Here is an 18,484-nt window from a genome sequence, read left to right as displayed (position 1 = left end):
TAGTGAAAAGACCATATATGTAAACAGTCTGGTTTTTTGTTTGTTTTAATAATAGTTTTTTCAACTAGATGTGCTTTTCTTATGTTTGGTTATATCTGGTTAATTATTTTTTAACATTACATAGAGGATATTCACAGTCACGTTGTATATATTTTAGAATGATCCATTCAGTCATTTTCGATTTAGAGCAGTTCAAAGTCATTTGTGGATAGTGAAATTTTTGAACGTTTTCTAATAATTTGTTAGACGAAGTAGTGAAAATGTTACATTGTGTTATGTATTTGTGATCTACTCACAAAGCCCTTTCATTTGATACCCCACATGGTATGATTTAAAAAAAAGTAAAAAACTTTATACGGCCGACGTTTTGACGTCACAGCAACTACCCCCACCACTTTCGCGCTTGTCATCTCACATATTTGTGTTCAGGACATCACACTGAATGCACTAATACCAAATATGTCCATGTTCGCGACGACATGAGCGAAAATCGATTTCTAGAAGACTTCTAGACCAAAAACCGCCGTACTATTATGGCATTTGGGCAAATACGGCCATGTAGGTAGGTTAGACAGTAAAAAAACAAAAGTTTAACAATAAATGAAATGCCATTTAATCAAAAAACAAATTTACATTCTTTCATATACAAAGATCCGCATTTGGACCACTGGTTTATATACATATTATACAGATTCTAAATGTAGTCACAATAATACTTATTGGATAGGGTGGTATTCCAACTTACAATTACTTTGTCCAATATGTATTCTCTTTATCATTCAATATATATTACTCACGTTTTGCTTAGTGAGAGAGTGAGACGCAATGCACATTGGACCAAGATATTGGCAGGCGGAATACCAACCTTAGATACACTCGATTAAATTTTAAATGATTATTTGTAGAATCATTTTAAAATTAAGTATTTTATTATAAATTTTGCTTTACTAAGACTATGATTAACATGTCAAATTTCTGCTATTGGAGTGAATAAATATAAAGACACACTTGTAAAAAGGACTCGTCAGTATTTTATAAAATGAAATCTAGCGTTGAAAGATAAAAGAAATTAAAATAGTTGTGATAGGAATGCATATTGTAATGAATAACTCGTAGTCGTCAATCGTTCGTTCACAAATTCGTAGTTAGAAATAGCATAATAGTCTGGCAAACACAACTTGTCAGAAAGAACTGCTTTCCCTTCTTTTGGGTGCTAGCGTAAGACAAAGACAGTATGATTCTCTGTCTATGTTTGAAATGAGACAGTCCCGGGCCAAACTATATTTAGCCAATATCGGTTTAAAAAAGACTGAAATAAAACCTTGTACATTTATAGAATATCTACAGTGCTAGCAGAAAAAAAACATTTTGTATGTAGTTTTGTATGTGATTGGATAGCAAAATAGAGTACATTTCAGTAGAAAATGTTTTGCATCATACTTTCAAGATGGCTTAGTGGTAGCAAAAACAATCTTAGAATAAATGCATGTCTAACAAATAAACATAGGATAATTTTCTAAAACGTATGTATTTATAATAAAATAACACCATGTTATAGTTATAAGGGCGTACCACACTTATCAGTTTGAGCCGTTGCCAATCTGATATAACAAACTTTATACCAGAAGTTTAATTTTATAACATCAAACTGTCGCGTTCCCCTTGTGCTGGAGAGGTAGACCGTCCCCTTTAGCCAGTTGTACCGGCCATCCTATGGTGATGGTCACATAACCTAGTTTAAAAACCATACGCGTTGCGTTCATCTTCTGTATTTAAGGTGTAATAACGTGACCTGATAAAATTCTTAGAGAAGCATTGCCCGAGCCCTAATGATGATTTCACTCTTGGTACCTACATAAAACTTTTTTTTTAACTCGATAAGTGTGGGGTCGTTTAAGTAAGCTTACTAATAAAACAGTGTTTTCCCTAGCGGTGGAAGTATCATCAGACTCACATGTGCACGACTTTTGGCGTACTCTTGCCTCGGAGCCAATTCAGGAGGACGGTAGAAGTGCTTTGAGAGTCTCGAGCTGAAATGTAAAAATAATACGATAAGTAATAACTATAAATAATTTTTAATTATTCAAGAATGGCCATTAGATCCAATGTCGTACCGTTAGGTAGGTAAAAATTACCTTAGAAGACCTTCCCTAAGAATTCAGAAACACTGACTACAGTCAGCGAGTAAAAAGTAATTTATTTTATCTCTATTTGGATGTCAGAATACTAAAAATGTACACGGCAGCTGATGCACGGCCTCGGGGAGGGGGGGGGGAGGAAGGTTCGCAACGTCGCGCTGCAGCAGCCGCATGTCGAGCTCCCTCGCCTCGCTCTCGTGGCGCATGTGTCGGTCATGCTGTACTCACAGAGCGTGTGGTGCGCCTGCGTCAGTTGGTGCACGGCCTCGGGGGGAAGGTTGGCAACGTCGCGCTGCAGCAGCCGCATGTCGAGCTCCCTCGCCTCGCTCTCGTGGCGCATGTGTCGGTCATGCTGTACTCACAGAGCGTGTGGTGCGCCTGCGTCAGTTGGTGCACGGCCTCGGGGGGGAAGGTTGGCAACGTCGCGCTGCAGCAGCCGCATGTCGAGCTCCCTCGCCTCGCTCTCGTGGCGCATGTGTCGGTCATGCTGTACTCACAGAGCGTGTGGTGCGCCTGCGTCAGTTGGTGCACGGCCTCGGGGGGAAGGTTGGCAACGTCGCGCTGCAGCAGCCGCATGTCGAGCTCCCTCGCCTCGCTCTCGTGGCGCATGTGTCGGACATGCTGTACTCACAGAGCGTGTAGTGCGCCTGCGTCAGCTGGTGCACGGCCTCGGGGGGAAGGTTAGCAACGTCGCGCTGTAGCAGCCGCATGTCGAGCTCCCTCGCCTCGCTCTCGTAGCGAATGTGTCGGACATGCTGTACTCAGTACTCACAGAGCGTGTGGTGCGCCTGCGTCAGCTGGTGCACGGCCTCGGGGGGAAGGTTGGCAACGTCGCGCTGCAGCAGTCGCATGTCGAGCTCCCTCGCCTCGCTCTCGTGGCGCAGTACTACGTCGCGACTGTGCTTGACGCTGCGGAGCTCCGATAACCTGTACGCATATTTTTATATAAAGATGTATGGTTAATAGAAAATCATCGAGTTGAAGCTCACATTAAACGAGTAGTGTTGTTTTATTACAGTGTTACTATAGCACAGTAATAACATATACTAATCTATGACTATAGCTACTCTCGCTACATCAAACCAGCTACTTTGTCGTGCAAACATTGCATTATCACAGAAGTTTGACACATTACATTGTCACAATTATATGCAATTTTTGAGTTCAATCAATAAAGATGTTTTCAAATCACTTACTTGGCTTGTAACTTTGGTTTCTCTCCATCAGGATCGCTTATGCTGCTGCTTCGAGACTGGCCGCGGTGCGTGTCCACAAACTGCTGCTCTTTCTCCGCGCTCACGCTCGGCGGCACCACGGCAGCCTCACTAGAGCTCGTCGACACGTCCAGTCCGGCCGCCACACACTTCGACTTGATCTCCTCGCACGACCTCAGGCTGTCCGACAAACGCAATTGAAGCGTATCCCTCTCCTCTAACAACTGCGTGAGTTCCATCGTCAGCTCCTCGCACCGGACATCTCTCTGGTGCAACATATACAAAGCCAGATCTAACTCCGCTCGGGGCACAGCGTCTAACAGATCACTGCTCATGTCCTCAGTCGCCTCGCCTTCGATTGGAGGCTTAGTGTCCGAAGAAAACCTGACGTGTTTCTCTATCTTGCTACTTGTGGAACGTAACGCATCTTGAAGACTCGCTATTTCGTCTTTCAAGGTTACTATTTCATACTCTTGATTCTCTAAAACTTCTTGAGTTTCGGAAGCCTGCTTTGAATGTTCTTCGAGAATTTTATTTAAATCTACTATCTGTTTATTTAGATTAGTACATTCTACAATTTTTTCATTCAGTGCCTGAGCCAAATATGTCTTTTCTGCGTCATACTCTTTTCGCACTTTATCAAAATCTTGATTGTTATCGTGAATTTTTAATCTAAGAACTGCCTGTTCGGACTCCTTCTCATAGGTTAAGTCTTCAACCTTCTTTTCGTAATCTACTAATTGTTTCCTGACATTTTCAAACTCCTCGTTCCTTTGAGCTAATGCAATAGTGTAGTCATGTGTTTTTTGGTATATCTCACTGTTTTTTAATTGCAGTTGGCTATTCATTTCAATAATTGTAGACTCAGTCTGCAGTATTTTCTCATTTAGTTGCAACAATTGCTGTTTTAATTCAACGTTAGCCTCTCTTGTTACAGCCAATTCGGTTTCAAGAGACTGAATGACTGGTTTAAACCCGTCCGTGTTTTCTTGGTTTCTATTAATGACTTCATGTAACTGTTTCTCATATTCTTCTTGCTGAACTAATATTTTGTTTTCATGCATATGCTTCTCATCCTCCATTTCTGAGCGTAACATATCCAATTGACTCATTACTTCACCATACTTGTCTTGTAGGTTACTTAAATGTTCCTCCTTGTCTTTTAATTTATTTTGCAACGAATTGACCTGTTCCATAGCTACTAATTTGTTAGTTTCTTCTTGACTGGACGATTGGACATGATCTAAAAGCTGTTCATATTTGGCTTCCGAAGCACTCAATTGTGCTCTGAGTTCGTGTTCCGTGTTCTGGAAATCTCCTTCTCTTTGTGCTAGGTGTTGTTTCCACAGTTCTGCTATCTCAAAACCTCTCTGATCGACTACCGTCGACACGGAAGAACGCAGCTCGGTTACAGTGGATAACAGCTGATCGTTTTCAATGTTAAGATTTTGAAGCTTATCATTCAGCTCCTTTATTTTAAGCTCATATTCTTGAATTTTATGTATGAAGTCGATGTGTTGGTCATTTTCTGTATTATGATTTTTAAGTTTCTCATTCAACTCACTGATTTCCAGCTCATAACTCTTAATTTTTATTAAAAGGTTACTGTTCTCTATTTCTAAGTCGGTAAGTTTTTTATTGGCTTGTTCTAAACTAGATTGTAAGGCCAATAATTGTTGCTCTAGGGCGGTATTGTCAGATTCGTTAGATTTTAATTTAGTCTGCAGTTCATTTTCATACCAAAGTAGTTTAGCATTGGCTGCTTCTAGTTCTGTTATTAATTCGGACGATTTGGAAACTGTATTACTCACATCAGTCTTTAAGGAATAAACTTCTTTTTCCAATGTTTTATTTTTCGTAGTTAACTCTTTTTGATTATTGGTTGACAATAATTGCAATTGCTCATAATCTGATTTAATTGATTCGGCATATTGGCTTTTCACGCTTAATTTAAGTTCAATTTCGCCCAATTGTTTTTGTAGTTCCTCAATGTTGCGCGATAAGTCAAGATTAGAATTTTTCACATCATCTAATTGGCTCGTGAGAGTCTTACAATTGTTACAAGTTGCATGTTTTTCACTTACATTTTTAGTTAACTCCGCCTTCAAATTAGCTTGTTGTAAACTTAATTCTTTATTTTTGCTGTTTAATTGCTCAATCATGGAATGTAGCTCGTCATTTTCTTTTTCAAGCTTTTGTATTTCATCATAGAGATGTGCTTGATTAGAATCTGAGGCAGCAGAAGAGGGCTTGTGATCTGGGGACTCTTTGGTATCTGCTCCCCACTGCAGCGTCGACATCTTATCATTAGCTTCCTTAAATTTAAACTTCCAAAGTTCGATTTCACTATCCATTTTTTCTTTTATTTCAGTTAACCTTTCATTCGCAGTTTGAATAACCTCGTTTTGTTTCTTAATAGCTTCCTTCTCTCTTTTTTCTTTGTTTAATTCTGTACTTATATCATCTAACTTCTTCTCTAGATCTTGTTTATTAATTCTTAATTCATCCTCTATGGCTGAATCCAAAAATGATGATTGAGATATTTGCTTAGATATTTTAAGTTCGTTTGCCAACATATCATTGGCAGATTTAAGTTCTTTTAGTTTTTTCATCGCTTTAAGTAGCTTGGTATTGCTTGCTTGAACTTCGGCTTTTAAATTTTCATTATCTTTCATAACTTGCTCCAGTTGTTCTTGCAAATGGGACAAGCCTGGCGTTACATCTGCTGTTTCTTCACCCTCTCCTAGGCCCCAACCTTCATCAGAATTGAACGGATCAGACTCTTGTGGGACATCTTCTTCTCCTTTATAACACAAATAAGACTTCTTAGGTACAATTTCTGGCTCAGTGACTTCTATACCGGCGTGCAATGCCGCAGCTTGTTCTTGTGTATCTTTAGAAACTTTCGGAGACTTTATTTTAGTTTCAGGTTTAATTAAGGGCACTTCAGGAAGAATTTGAGATTCAAGCGAGGAAACATCGAAAGTTTTAACCTCACTCTTCAAAGGTTCAATAGTTGATGATATAACCATTCCTTCAGTTTTTGGAACATTTATTTCGAAAAACATTTTCTTATTCTCCGACATTTGTTTGATTTCTTCATCTTTTTGGAAGAGCATTGACTGTAGATGTTTATTGTTTTGAGTTACGGCTTGCGTTTTGTAGGCAAGTTGTTCTAGCTCCATTGAACTATTCTGTAATTTAGCATTTAATTCCGATATATCACTCTCTAATTTGTATATTGCTGCTGCATTGTTGGTCTTCTGTGATTGTATTTTGTTGTTGAGATCAAATGTTTCTTGATTTTTGTTATTAAGCTCAGAGTTCAATCTATTTATTTCATTGATGTATTGCTCAGTATAATCCGCAGGTTGAACTTGTTCTTTAGTAGCAGAATTTTTACTTAATTCCTGATTGATTTTGTTAAGCTCTTCAACATTTAAATTTAATGCATGTATAGTATTCACATACTCCTGTAATTTGTTGTCTAATTGATTAACATGCTCACAAGTTTTCTCGTATTTCTCGCTCAGTATTTTCTTCTCTTTGATGGCATTTTCAATTTGTGAATTAAACTCTGTTTCTAGTTCTTCGACGTCGTGTTTTCTTTGCACTAAAAGGATCTGGTGATCCTGAGAAATTCGTTTTAATTGAGTTTCGAGCTCATTGACTTGCGTTCTGTACTGTACAACATCAGACTCCGCGGAATCAGCTCTACTAGCTTTTTCGGTAAGCGTATTACAATATTCTTGTATGTCCGATAAGGAAGTTTTTAAGCGCAAATTTTCGTCACATAAATGTTGTACTTTAAATTGTAATTCTTTGTTTTCACTTTCGATTTCGTGCAATTGTTTTTCAACAACTCTGTCGTGGTCCATTAAGACAGCTAATCTACTTACTAGCTCATCTTCTTGGCTAGTGTATTGAGTATAAGCTTTATGTTTTTCTTCTAATTGACTGCCAAGCTGATCCGCTTTGCGTTCTAACGAATGACGCCTATCCTCCATGGCAGATATAGTATCCTCGAGGCGGCAAATGCGATTTTTATATTTAGTTATTTCAGAATCTAGACTTTCTATGTATAGGTCTCTTTCTTGCAGTTTGGCATCATATCCAAACCGAACTTGACTAATCTGTTCCTCTTGAAGATTAAGTGCATTTGTCAACTCTTCTATTTGATTTTGTTTTTGATTTAATTCTGTTTCTAAGCTACCGATTTTAGTAACAAAGTTAGTATTATTTTTTTGTTCTATTTCATATTCCACCATCTTTTTATTGTAGGCGTCAATTTGAGTTTTAAGTAATTTATTTTCCTCCAAAACAGCATCTCGCTCACTTGCCAAGGCATGAATTGAATTATTCAGACCAGAAATTTCATTTACAGCATTCGTCAAACGGTCTTGGGTTATTTTTAATTCACCATGTAAATGTTCAATATGATTTGTGTTCTGCTGTTTCAAAGCCTGGTTTTGAGTTTTTATTCTAATTAATTCATCTTCAGCATTCTTAAGCTTATCTTGCAACAATGGAAGAGACTCGGTTTGAGTCAATAATTCCTCAAGTTTCGCATTTTTCTCCTGAAGTTGTTTTTGAATTTCGCTGAACTCCGTTTCTAATGCAGCGTATCCAGTTGTTTTCTTCTTGAAATTAACAGCAAACTTTTTCAATTTCTCCATTAATTCCTTGTTTTTATTTTCCGCAGTTAAGAACTTTTCGTTCAATTCTTCTTTTTCGTGAACCAACTTTTCAAGTTTTGCGTTAATTTCTTCATATTCTTTCGTAAAGCTTGTTGTAGCGTTTTCTTTTTCAGATAAACTGTTGCGTAACTTTTCATTCTCAATAGATTCTTTTCTCAACTGTAGTTTAATTTCATGAATTTCTTCGTCTCGTTCTTTAACTTGTTCGGTAACTGAATTCATTTCTTCTGCGTGTTTCTGTTGTTGTATTTGTAATTCTTTAATGTGGGCCTGTTTTTCAGACAAGGCTTCCTGCAGTTTTTGCAGTTCTGTGTCGAGTACTGTATTTTTAGCCTCCATGGTATTTTTTAAATTAAGCAATTGCAGTTTTTCCTCTTCGAACATTCTCAGTTTTTCTTCATATTCAGTTAGCTTTTTCTGGAAAGCTGCGATTTGTTTATTCAACGACTTTATCAAATCTGCATTTTGATCTTTTGTTTTCTCTGCTTCAAGTAGATCAACGGTTGATTTTAATTTTTGAGAAACATCGTTTAATTTAGTTATCTGATTGATATATTCCGAAATTTCCTTGTCTTTCTGTTGCAAAGTATTACTATATTGTATTATCTGCTTCTCGTAATCGAGTAACATATTCTCTACTTCATTTATCCTGGCATCACGAGTGTCTATTGCAGTTGCGTATTCTATCTGTATGTTTTGTAGTTCTAGATGCAACAAATTATTAGCTTCTTGTAATTTAATCAGTTGTTGTTCAGCTTCTGTATCTTTTTTAACCGCACCCAATTCTTCCCTTAATTGTTTGTTTTCTTCTATCAAGGCCTTGATCTTACCTTCGTAGGAAGCGTTATTCTGAATAAGTTCGTTTTGTTTCTGATGCCGCTCTTCTAATGATAAGATTTTCATCTGACAGTCTCCAATTTCTGCTTCTCTTTCTTTGATAGTATTTTTAAGTTTCAGTATTTCTTTTGTCAACTGTTTAACAGATTTGGTTCTACTAATAGCTTTGTCGCCAGTTGACTTGTCATCGTGCTGTGGATCAGACGCTATTGCTTCAGCAACATCTTCGATACTAGATGGCTTGGTGCCCTCCACGCTGCCCTTGATCATTTCAGCGCGTTCACGTTTGAGCTCTTCGACTTGACGACTAAGGTCTTCAGTCAATGCTTCAAAATCGTTTTTCTGTTTTGTCAATTCGTTAATATTAGAGTCTAACCAGCTACACCTTTCAGTCAAATCCACTATAGTCTTTTGAAGAGTTTCGTTTTCTGAACTAATATGTCCCATTTTCTCCATGACTTCCTGTCTTTCTTGAGTAAAAAGTTCAATTTTTTTATTTAATTCGGCACTTTCTTCAACTAGTTTTTCGATATTTTCATTGTATTCTGTTGTCAACGTTCCTTTGTATTCGTCAGTAAGATCCGGATCTACTTTGCTCTCGGTTATTCCCTTATTGTATTGTTCAAGCTCAAGCTTTTCTTGAGTTGTCAGTGATTCAACGATTTCTATGGATTCAGCAGAACTGACTTTTTCTGCACTAAGTTTTTCAAGTTTGTCAGTTAATTCTATATTTTCTTGGGCGTAATGTTGTAATTTGTGATTAAGTTCCTCTTTTTCCTCTTCTACCAACTTAATTGTATCATTTAAATGTTCCTTATCAAGTTTAAGGTTTTCCACCACAAGTTCTAGCTCTTTTCGTAAAGCTATAAGTTCATCAACTTGTTCCTCTAATTGAACAGATTTCATTTCAGAACTGACTTGTTCACTGTGTAAATGGGACATATCTTCCAATTTGTCTTCCATCTCAGCGTTCTTTTGTTGTAAAGCGTGTAATTCTAAAAGAAAAAATAGTAAGTTGTAATACAATACAATTTTTGACTTTTTCCAGACAATTATTAAGTTATTGTTCTCTAATTAGCCTCATGCATGAAGTTTATATTTTAACGAAATATGTTTTATTCGGATGTTTGTTACCGTTATATCATGTTACAAATGCATTTCCGTTTTTAAATTACCATTAAATTACTTAAAATTATAAATAAAAAGTACAAAAATTTGCCCGCGAAAAGCTAGTGAGCGAAACGCTCGAAACGCCACGTGACGTCACGCGTTCGACAGATTAGTGTCATTAGTAGCAAACGTCAGTTGGGCCGCCCAACGTGTGACGTCATCACGCTCTGTCGAATTTGCGCCAAAAATTATGAGCGTTTCAACCGTTCAAAAATTTTCAACATTTTAAATATTTTTTAATAAAATAATGTTAAGGTTTACAAAAGTATTTTTATCATTTCCGGTGTTCCAACGATATAAATTATGAATCCAAAAATAAAAATAAATTCATGCATGGAGCTAATTGTCTATCCATAAGAGCTGGCGGCGCTAGATTCGAACTGTACTAACAACCATTTGATAGATATTTGGCGTCAGCTCTTGTGAATCAATCTGTAAATATTAATAAGAACACTCTTCCTCGATACTTATTTTAGCATGTCTTCAATTTTTAACTTTAAAGCTTCCTATTATTAGATATATGTCGTTTTACAGAAAGTGTTCATTAGATGAAATGTACTGTAACAACAAAATTTCATTTTTTTTCCATATCGAATATTTATAGAAGGCTTCGTATTACGGGACTTGGCCTGTCCTCTAGCGGCAGATCGGCGTACTCGCGCAACGCGCCATCGACCCATTGGGTCCGAGTTGATAGTTTAAAAAGGTATATAAATCCTTGTGCTTCCTGTATTTTTTTATATTGGTAGGTCGCACTTAAATGTAGTTGTTCGTTCAATATGTTGTATTAGTTTGATTTAAAGCAAAGGAGAAGGAAATCGAAAAGAAGTGGTTTTGGCTGTCAAGTTATGAGTATTCGCACGAGCCCAATTCGGACTGTGGCAACCCCGCTGGTCTATCTGTGATACCTGTCATTCAAGATGTCTGAAGCGGCAGGACATTTCTTGGGGAGATTTTAATTGATTTAAGCCGAGATCGGCTAAGCAAGATAAAATCGGGCATGATCGCCCTTTTTATTTTGCTAAAAGGAAGTGCTTTCCTAATGACGTGTTGTGTCTTTTCAGCCCCGGCTTAAAATGCCGTAATTAAAACTTCGTAGTTGTATGGCGGTTTGTCGCGTGGCCCGGTGTCGAAATAAGGCATTATGCATGCCCACGCAGGCCTTTTGTCCACCAGCAGGTGAGTTCTACATTTTTTGTTAAACCTGGTTGACTCCAAGTAGGTTCCATGTAAATCGAAAGTCGCATAGGCTGATTGTCGAATTGTGCTAGTGTTCCAAATTCAAATCTTAGGCAAATTCCGTCCTACGGTGCTAACGGGATTTTATTCCGGCCCTAAAATGTTGGCCTTTCCTTACGAGTCGTACCCTCGGAAATAACATCTCGCTTTGTGTGGTAGGGCACAGGACAGCGGATGTCATTCCAGATCTAGAGCAGAGCCCAACTGGGGAAGTACCTCCACCTTACAGAAAACCGCAGCCAAATAACGCTAGACCCTACTCATAGTGTTGTGTTCCTGCCGGTAAGTAAGGTTGCCAGAGCTCAACGAGGGAGAGGAGTGTTAGGGTCGGCAACGCGCGTGTAATATCTCCGGTGGTGCAGGCGTCCATAGGCTACGGTAACTGCTTACCATCAGGCGGGCCGTATGCTTGATTGCCACCGACGTGGTATAAAAAAAAACTGTAACAGTACATAAAAAAATACCTTGGACTAAGTCGAATTTTTGCGCTTCTAAAACACTTATAGATTTCAATCTTGCCTCAGCTAAGTTCTCCATTTCCAAAAGTTTTTTGTACACATCTGATTCTGTCACTGAAACAGAAAAACAACAATTACGATTTATTACTTACTGCAGTTCTTCAGTTAGTTTTTATTATAAACGCAGAAATGCAATTAAAACAAAGTTTCTAAAAGGACGTGAATTTAAATTATTTAAAAATATATAGATTGATCTTACATCGTCCACTATCATAGTCAACCAGATGCAACTGCAGATTGCCCTTCTCTTCTTCTAACTCTGCCACTTTTTGCGTCAATTGGTGCATCTCTTCATTCAGTTTAATTATTTCTGCGTTAGAGTCAGATACTTTGCTAAAATTGTCGATAGTTTTCTGCATCTGTTTTAATTTTAACTTGTGGTTTGACTTAACCTTAATCATATTCTTATTAGCAGCTTCAATTTCACTTGTAAGACTTGCAATTTGATCTTCTGCTTCTATCAGTTTTATTTGCAGGTCTTTTATGTCTTCAGAACTAATTTCTTCATTTTGGCCTTCTAGAGAAGGTGCAAACCCAGTGGGATCTGTTGAGCTTCCAACATCAAGTGTCACCACAGTTTTTTTTGGTTGTTCTATAGTCTCTTGGAGTTCTTTCAAAGAATTTTCAAATTTAAAATTTGTAGCCTGAAGGTCAGATATCAACGCATCTTTTTTCGATATTTCATATTCTTTATCCAAAATATCTTTGTTGAGTGACTGAATAACTGTCTCTAGCTTGGAGAGATCAGTTTTGGTTGATTTTTTCTCTACTTCTGTAGTTGCTGGTTCAGAAGAAATGTTACTCCAAGGTGACTTTGATTTAGCAGCTCTACCACCTTTACGAGCAGGAACAGGACTTTTGGTACTTTTGCTAGGGGACACTGTAGTTGTAGATTTAGATTCAGGAATATTTTTCAACAAATTATTTTCTAACTCCTTGTTAGTTTGTCTAATTTGAGAATTCAAATTTTCCAAAAATTCAATCTTTTTCATAAGTTCAGTTGTATCAGTCATCTCCAAACTGGCCTTTTCTAATTCAACTATTTCGATTTGGTCAGGTGAGGATTTTTGCGGAGACATTTGTTCCAATAACTCAATTTTCTCTTTTAAATATATAAGGTCGTTGTTTTTGGACTCAAGTTCTTCAATTAGCTTTGACTGGTCAACACTTATTTCAAATCTAGAATTATCTAAGATGGCCTTAGCTTCCTCCAGGTGTTTAATTTTATCATCTTTTTCCTTGAGCTCTTCAGACAATTTATTTTTTTCTTCATTCCATGTACCTTCTATTTCAATGAAATTTTCTTGCATTTTTGACATTTGCTGCCTAGTGTCCTCAAGTATAACTTGTAATTCTTTTTCTATAAGCAACAAAATAAAAACAAGTTAAATATGTGCCTGATATAATAATAAATAAATTGTTCTGAATAAGAGAGAATTGTCTTACCTTTTTTATGAAAACTTTCTGACATAAGTACATTAGCTTTATTTTTTGCTTCAATTATTTGATCTTTTTCATTTATCTTCTCTTGTAAATCTAGGATGGTGTTTTCCATTGCCTTCATTTTTACCTGGATTAAAGTCAACGCATTTTCCTTTTCTTTAATTGTGTTTTGAAGCTGCGTAAGATCACTGGTACCTAAACTCTAAGCATAAACAAAAAACATTTGAGTTAGAAAAATACACACACTGCATTCATAAATTATATGCAATAAATAGAACATAATACCGAACTTCACCTTTTAGCTATACAGGATGTTAAATCCATATGGTTACAAATTAAATTTGTTCTTAGGAATCTTAAAGCCTTTTGTTTTCAAAGTAGATATAAAACATATATAATTATAGAATTTCAATCATTTGGATTAAATAGCCTGTATATATATATACACTAACCTTTCTGACTTCGAACTTGGATTGTGGACTTGATTCTTTTCTACTAATTGGTGATTTATACATAGGTTTTTTACTTATTTCCTTGTATTGTTTAATCCTTTCCATTAGTAATTCTTTCTGTTTTAATGTATTTGCTAAACTTTCACTGATGCCTGGAACTGGAAGCACATTGGGTGAATGTAAGTAGATAATATATACTTTGGCCGTTTGCAATAACATGTGACGCATCTAATGTACTGTCAAGGTATTAAATATCAAAACGGACAACGCATCAAAATATGTACACACCACCTTAATATAATGGAATAAGGTCGTGTATACATATTTTTGGCACTTTGTCCGCGTCGATATTTAATGCCTTGACTGTACAAAAATAGATTACAATGTGAACTTTATCCCAAGGGGCTAGGGGCATTATATTTTTTTCGCGATTTCAGCATTGGTCCCATAATAAAAGTTGATTAGTTGGCTGGTGGTTATTATTTCACCCTATATAGTCAACTTTTGAGCAAATATATCTAATATAAGACAGATTTAAGTCCTTATTTACATAATCGCTTCTTCAATGCTTGTTAAAAGGGTGTAAGTCGTGCCATGAATAAGAAGAAATAAATCGGACATGAATTATTGTAACCACTGTATAAAGTACTTGCAATGTAGCCAGTTTTTAATTTATAACCTGCAAGTGATCTGTAAACTGTATACAGTGTTTATAAAAAACATGGTTTATTAATGTTTATACAGAGATTGTCTCTTACTGTTTAAGGCTTCTTGAACTGAGAGAGTGGTGGAAGTGTCAGTGGCCATGGAGTAACCGGTTCTTTCACTCACGGTGGACGCCATCTCTGACACAGAGTCGTCAAGATCGTCATCCTCTGAAAACCAACATTTAAGTATAGTTTTAGAGAAAAAAAACCGGCCAAGTGCGAGTCGGACTCGCGCACGAAGGGTTTCGTAGCATTACGCAAAAAACGGCAAAAAAAATCACGTTTGTTGTATAGGAGCCCCACTTAAATATTTATTTTATTCTGTTTTTAGTATTTGTTGTTATAGCGGCAACAGAAATACATCATCATCATCATCATCATGTCAGCCGATAGACGTCAACTGCTGGACATAGGCCTCCCCCAAGGCTCGCCACTCCGACAGAAATACATCATGTAATAAAATACATATACTATCACGGTTCATGAGATACAGCCTGGTGACAGACGGACAGACAGACAGACAGCGGAGTCTTAGTAATAAGGTCCCATAGAACATTCATATTAAGTATATTATGAATGTTTTTGTAATATCTAAACAGACATTTCTACATAGAATTTCTCTGCTACTATTGTTTACTAATAATTTGATTTGGTGTAAAATACATAACAGAAAGTTACAATGTTACTTTGCATACAGAATACTTTTGAAAATTAGACTTTATACATACTTACTTAAGGAATACCTTCTTAAGCTACACTTGCAAACTTATTTACCAAGCCAAGCTAACTAATATTCATTGGTAAGCTATAAAAAATACTTGAATATTATGTAACGAGTGGTTGTTCCAATTCCTCAATGAAATAAATTTTCAATGAGACAATTAAAGGCCATTTTTCAAGGAATAAAATTTGACTAACAATCAAAACTATCTAAGTACATTTCAGCAAGTTTGATATGTTAGTCATTTTTAGGGTTCCGTACCCAAAGGGTAAAAACGGGATCCTATTACTAAGACTACGCTGTCCGTCTGTCTGTCAGCAGGCTGTATCTCATGAACCGTTGCCGCTATAACAACAAATACTAAAAAGTACGGAACCCTCAGTGGGCGAGTCCGACTCGCACTTGGCCGGTTTTTAAATAGATATGAGATAACTTTACTAAAGTTGTTTGAGTTTGTTACACTTAAAGTTTACTTTGATATTATCATAGAGTAACTTATACTAGAGCGGTACTGTCATAGTAAATTTTGTAACCCCAGTAAATTCACTGCCATCTGTCGACACACTTTAAAACTAAAAATAAATATTAATAAAAATACGATAAAATGTATTTAGATATGGATAAATGATTTTTTTTATTTGCATTAATTATTATATACTTATACCTAGGTCAAGTTATATCCCCACACGACTTGACTACGAAAGAAATAGACAGACACATTAGAAACGGGTGGAAGCAATATTGGAACCTAAAAGAAGTTATGAAAAATAAGGAAATGAGTATGACCATAAAAAGGAAATTGTTCAATACCTGTATACTTCCTGTTCTAACTTATGGTTGCCAAACCTGGGCACTAAACAAATCCCACTACAAAAAGCTAGAAATTTGTCAAAACGATATGGAGAGAAGTATGATGGGAAAGCGACTATCTGATAAAGTTAGAAATATAGATATAAAGAAATGTACTAAAACAAAAGATATTACTACAACAATTAAGAAGTTAAAATGGAAATGGGCAGGTCACACAATTAGAGGTAGAGAAAAGTGGTCTAAGGCAATAATGTACTGGTTTACTAGAGACAAAAAGAGGAAGCATGGCAAGCCAAGAAGAAGATGGGATGATGAGATTAAGAGCGCAGCAGGAGGTTGCTGGACTACAATAACAAAAGATAGGGATAAATGGAAAGAGTTAGGGGAGGCCTTTGCCTACAAAAGGCATACAGATGGAAATTAGATATACATATATGTTAACAAATTGTACTTACAAAACACTTGTCTGAAATAAAGGCTATTATATATATATATATATATATATATATATATATATATATATATATATATATATAATTATTTTTATGATTTTGACCCATGTTCTTTCACTGATATGCGTTAAAATTGTTAAATAACAAACAAAACCGTCAACGCCATCTATACGACAGTTGGCCAAAGCTAGTAGCGCCCTCTGAACGAGAATCAAATTTTCTTGATTTTCGAGGCACGATTTTTCCTTAGACTGTATCCATCTATTACGGAGTTATATCTATCTTTGATATTATGGTTAAAATCTTTGAACTTATAAAATTTATTTTTATATCTTATTTGGATAAAAATAATATGATCTGTTAATAGGACTGAACACTAGCAAAAACAGCACTAAAAAGACAAAGAAATATTGCTTTTAGTTAAAATATAAATATCACCAACCAAAAGGTCTTCCCAAGAGTTCAGCAGTAGCTTTGCGGTGTTCCTTGATCCGTTTTGACACAAGTGCAGCATTTTCTAGGCACTTCTGAGCTCTTTCAAACTTGATCTGTCTCTCAGAGGAAGATGATACTCGCTGGTGCGTCTAAAAGCATATTTAAATTTATACATTTACATACATACATATAATCACACCTATTTCCTGGAGGGGTAGGCAGAGACCATGGATTTCCACTTGCTACGATCCTGAAATACCTCTTTCGCTTCCTTCACTCAAATAACATTCCTCATACAAGCTCATCGGTTTAGGGTGCTCTTGACCTGGCCCTTCTTCAGGATTTTCCCGATTTGATCAGAGAAAGTCCGCCGAGGTCTACCCCTTTCAACTCCCGCTTCTACTTCTCCCTTATACACTCTCTTTGTTAGCCTTCTTTCACTTATTCTTTTCACGCATCCAAGCCATCTCAACATACCCTTCTCAATTTTTGTCACTACATCTTTGTTCAGTCCACACTCTTCCCTTGTCACACTGTTCCTAATTCTATCTTGTAATTTCACAGCACGCACACTTCTCAACACTCTTATTTCCACTGCATTCACTTGGCTCTGGTGACTCTTCTGCCATACCCAACTTTCGCTACCAACACAAACTCTTTCACTTGTTCCACTCTTTCTTTATTTTCTTTATACATATTACTAAAGTAGTATGAGCAGAATACACTACTGTTTCAACTGTTTGTCTCTTCTTACAAGTATTTATGCATAGTAACTTATTAGACGCATAACATGCATGTAACATAAACATAACTCATTTAAAAACATGTATTGCATACATTCATATAAAACAAAGACTTTAAAAAATAGTGGGCCTAAACTAGGGTTCCCTGTACTTCAGGCGAGAAATATGGCAAACATGGTTCATGCAAATTAATTTTCACTTACAAAATACACAATATAATTTAGCAACTTAATACTATAATACATTAATCGAATAACTATTACAGGTTAAATATATAGCCATTGCTAATAAACACTGCACTCATCAAACAGAAAAAGAGAGAAAGAAAGTAATTATTAATCCATTTTATATGCATAATCTCAGAAAGAATTATGTATTTCTAATTTGCGTCATAGTTATTAAGGCAAACATATGGATTGTTTGATATTAATGCTTCGCAAAAGAGGTTGAAACAAGTTGGTGTCAAGGACGTATATATCTCGCAAGCTAAGTAAATATTATAGGTATGACGTACCTTCACACTTTTTACACTTCCTGCTACACTGGACACCTCACTGGTTGCTACTGCTATATTGATATCAAGGGCCTCCAGTTGGCCCGCCTCGGGAATGTTATCGACGTTTTTATTGTCAGACATAGCTCACTACGATCTCCTAACATTAATGACGGAAATATACGACACAATTCCCGTAGTAATATAAATCTTCGGGGACACCCGATATAACAAGGTTATGATGTATAAATCTAATTAACGATAAACACAAAACGTAATAATATTTTGGCTACCACCACCACTTGCTATTGCTATTTCTTGAACTGACGTGTCTGACGTGTCAAATGTTGAAATTACCGATTCACTCGATTCTGTGACATCTGTCCCGTGCATCTCTCAGTTAAATTCCGGTTTT

At 36.4% G+C, this 18,484-nt stretch overlaps 1 protein-coding gene across 1 annotated transcript; it reads right to left on the bottom strand.

Moving 5' to 3' along the window:
• Positions 1–589: 589 nt before the first annotated feature.
• LOC134741452 (protein lava lamp-like) lies at positions 590–18,383 on the bottom strand. Its single transcript, XM_063674233.1, has 10 exons — positions 18,091–18,383; positions 16,841–16,982; positions 14,467–14,583; positions 13,709–13,866; positions 13,260–13,458; positions 12,013–13,173; positions 11,760–11,867; positions 3,335–9,881; positions 2,911–3,065; positions 590–2,030 (listed from the first exon to the last, which is right to left on the bottom strand). The coding sequence occupies exons 1-10, from the start codon at positions 18,211–18,213 to the stop codon at positions 1,951–1,953; spliced, it is 8,790 nt and encodes a 2,929-aa protein (XP_063530303.1). The 5' UTR covers positions 18,214–18,383; the 3' UTR covers positions 590–1,950.
• Positions 18,384–18,484: the final 101 nt, after the last annotated feature.

The sequence above is a fragment of the Cydia strobilella genome, chromosome 5 (genome assembly GCF_947568885.1).
Source record: "Cydia strobilella chromosome 5, ilCydStro3.1, whole genome shotgun sequence".
Lineage (NCBI taxonomy): Eukaryota > Metazoa > Arthropoda > Insecta > Lepidoptera > Tortricidae > Cydia > Cydia strobilella.
Note: the sequence above shows the minus strand (reverse complement) of the source record. Positions and strands in the feature narration are given on the sequence as shown.

Excerpts from the sequence above, each read along its gene's own strand:
- LOC134741452 (XM_063674233.1), bottom strand. The coding sequence starts at position 18,213 with ATGTCTGACAATAAAAACGTCGATAACATTCCCGAGGCGGGCCAACTG. Across the intron at positions 11,868-12,012 it reads TGACTATGATAGTGGACGAT|TGACAGAATCAGATGTGTAC; the intron begins GTAAGATCAATC and ends TTTCTGTTTCAG. Across the intron at positions 3,066-3,334 it reads AAACCAAAGTTACAAGCCAA|GTTATCGGAGCTCCGCAGCG; the intron begins GTAAGTGATTTG and ends ATATGCGTACAG.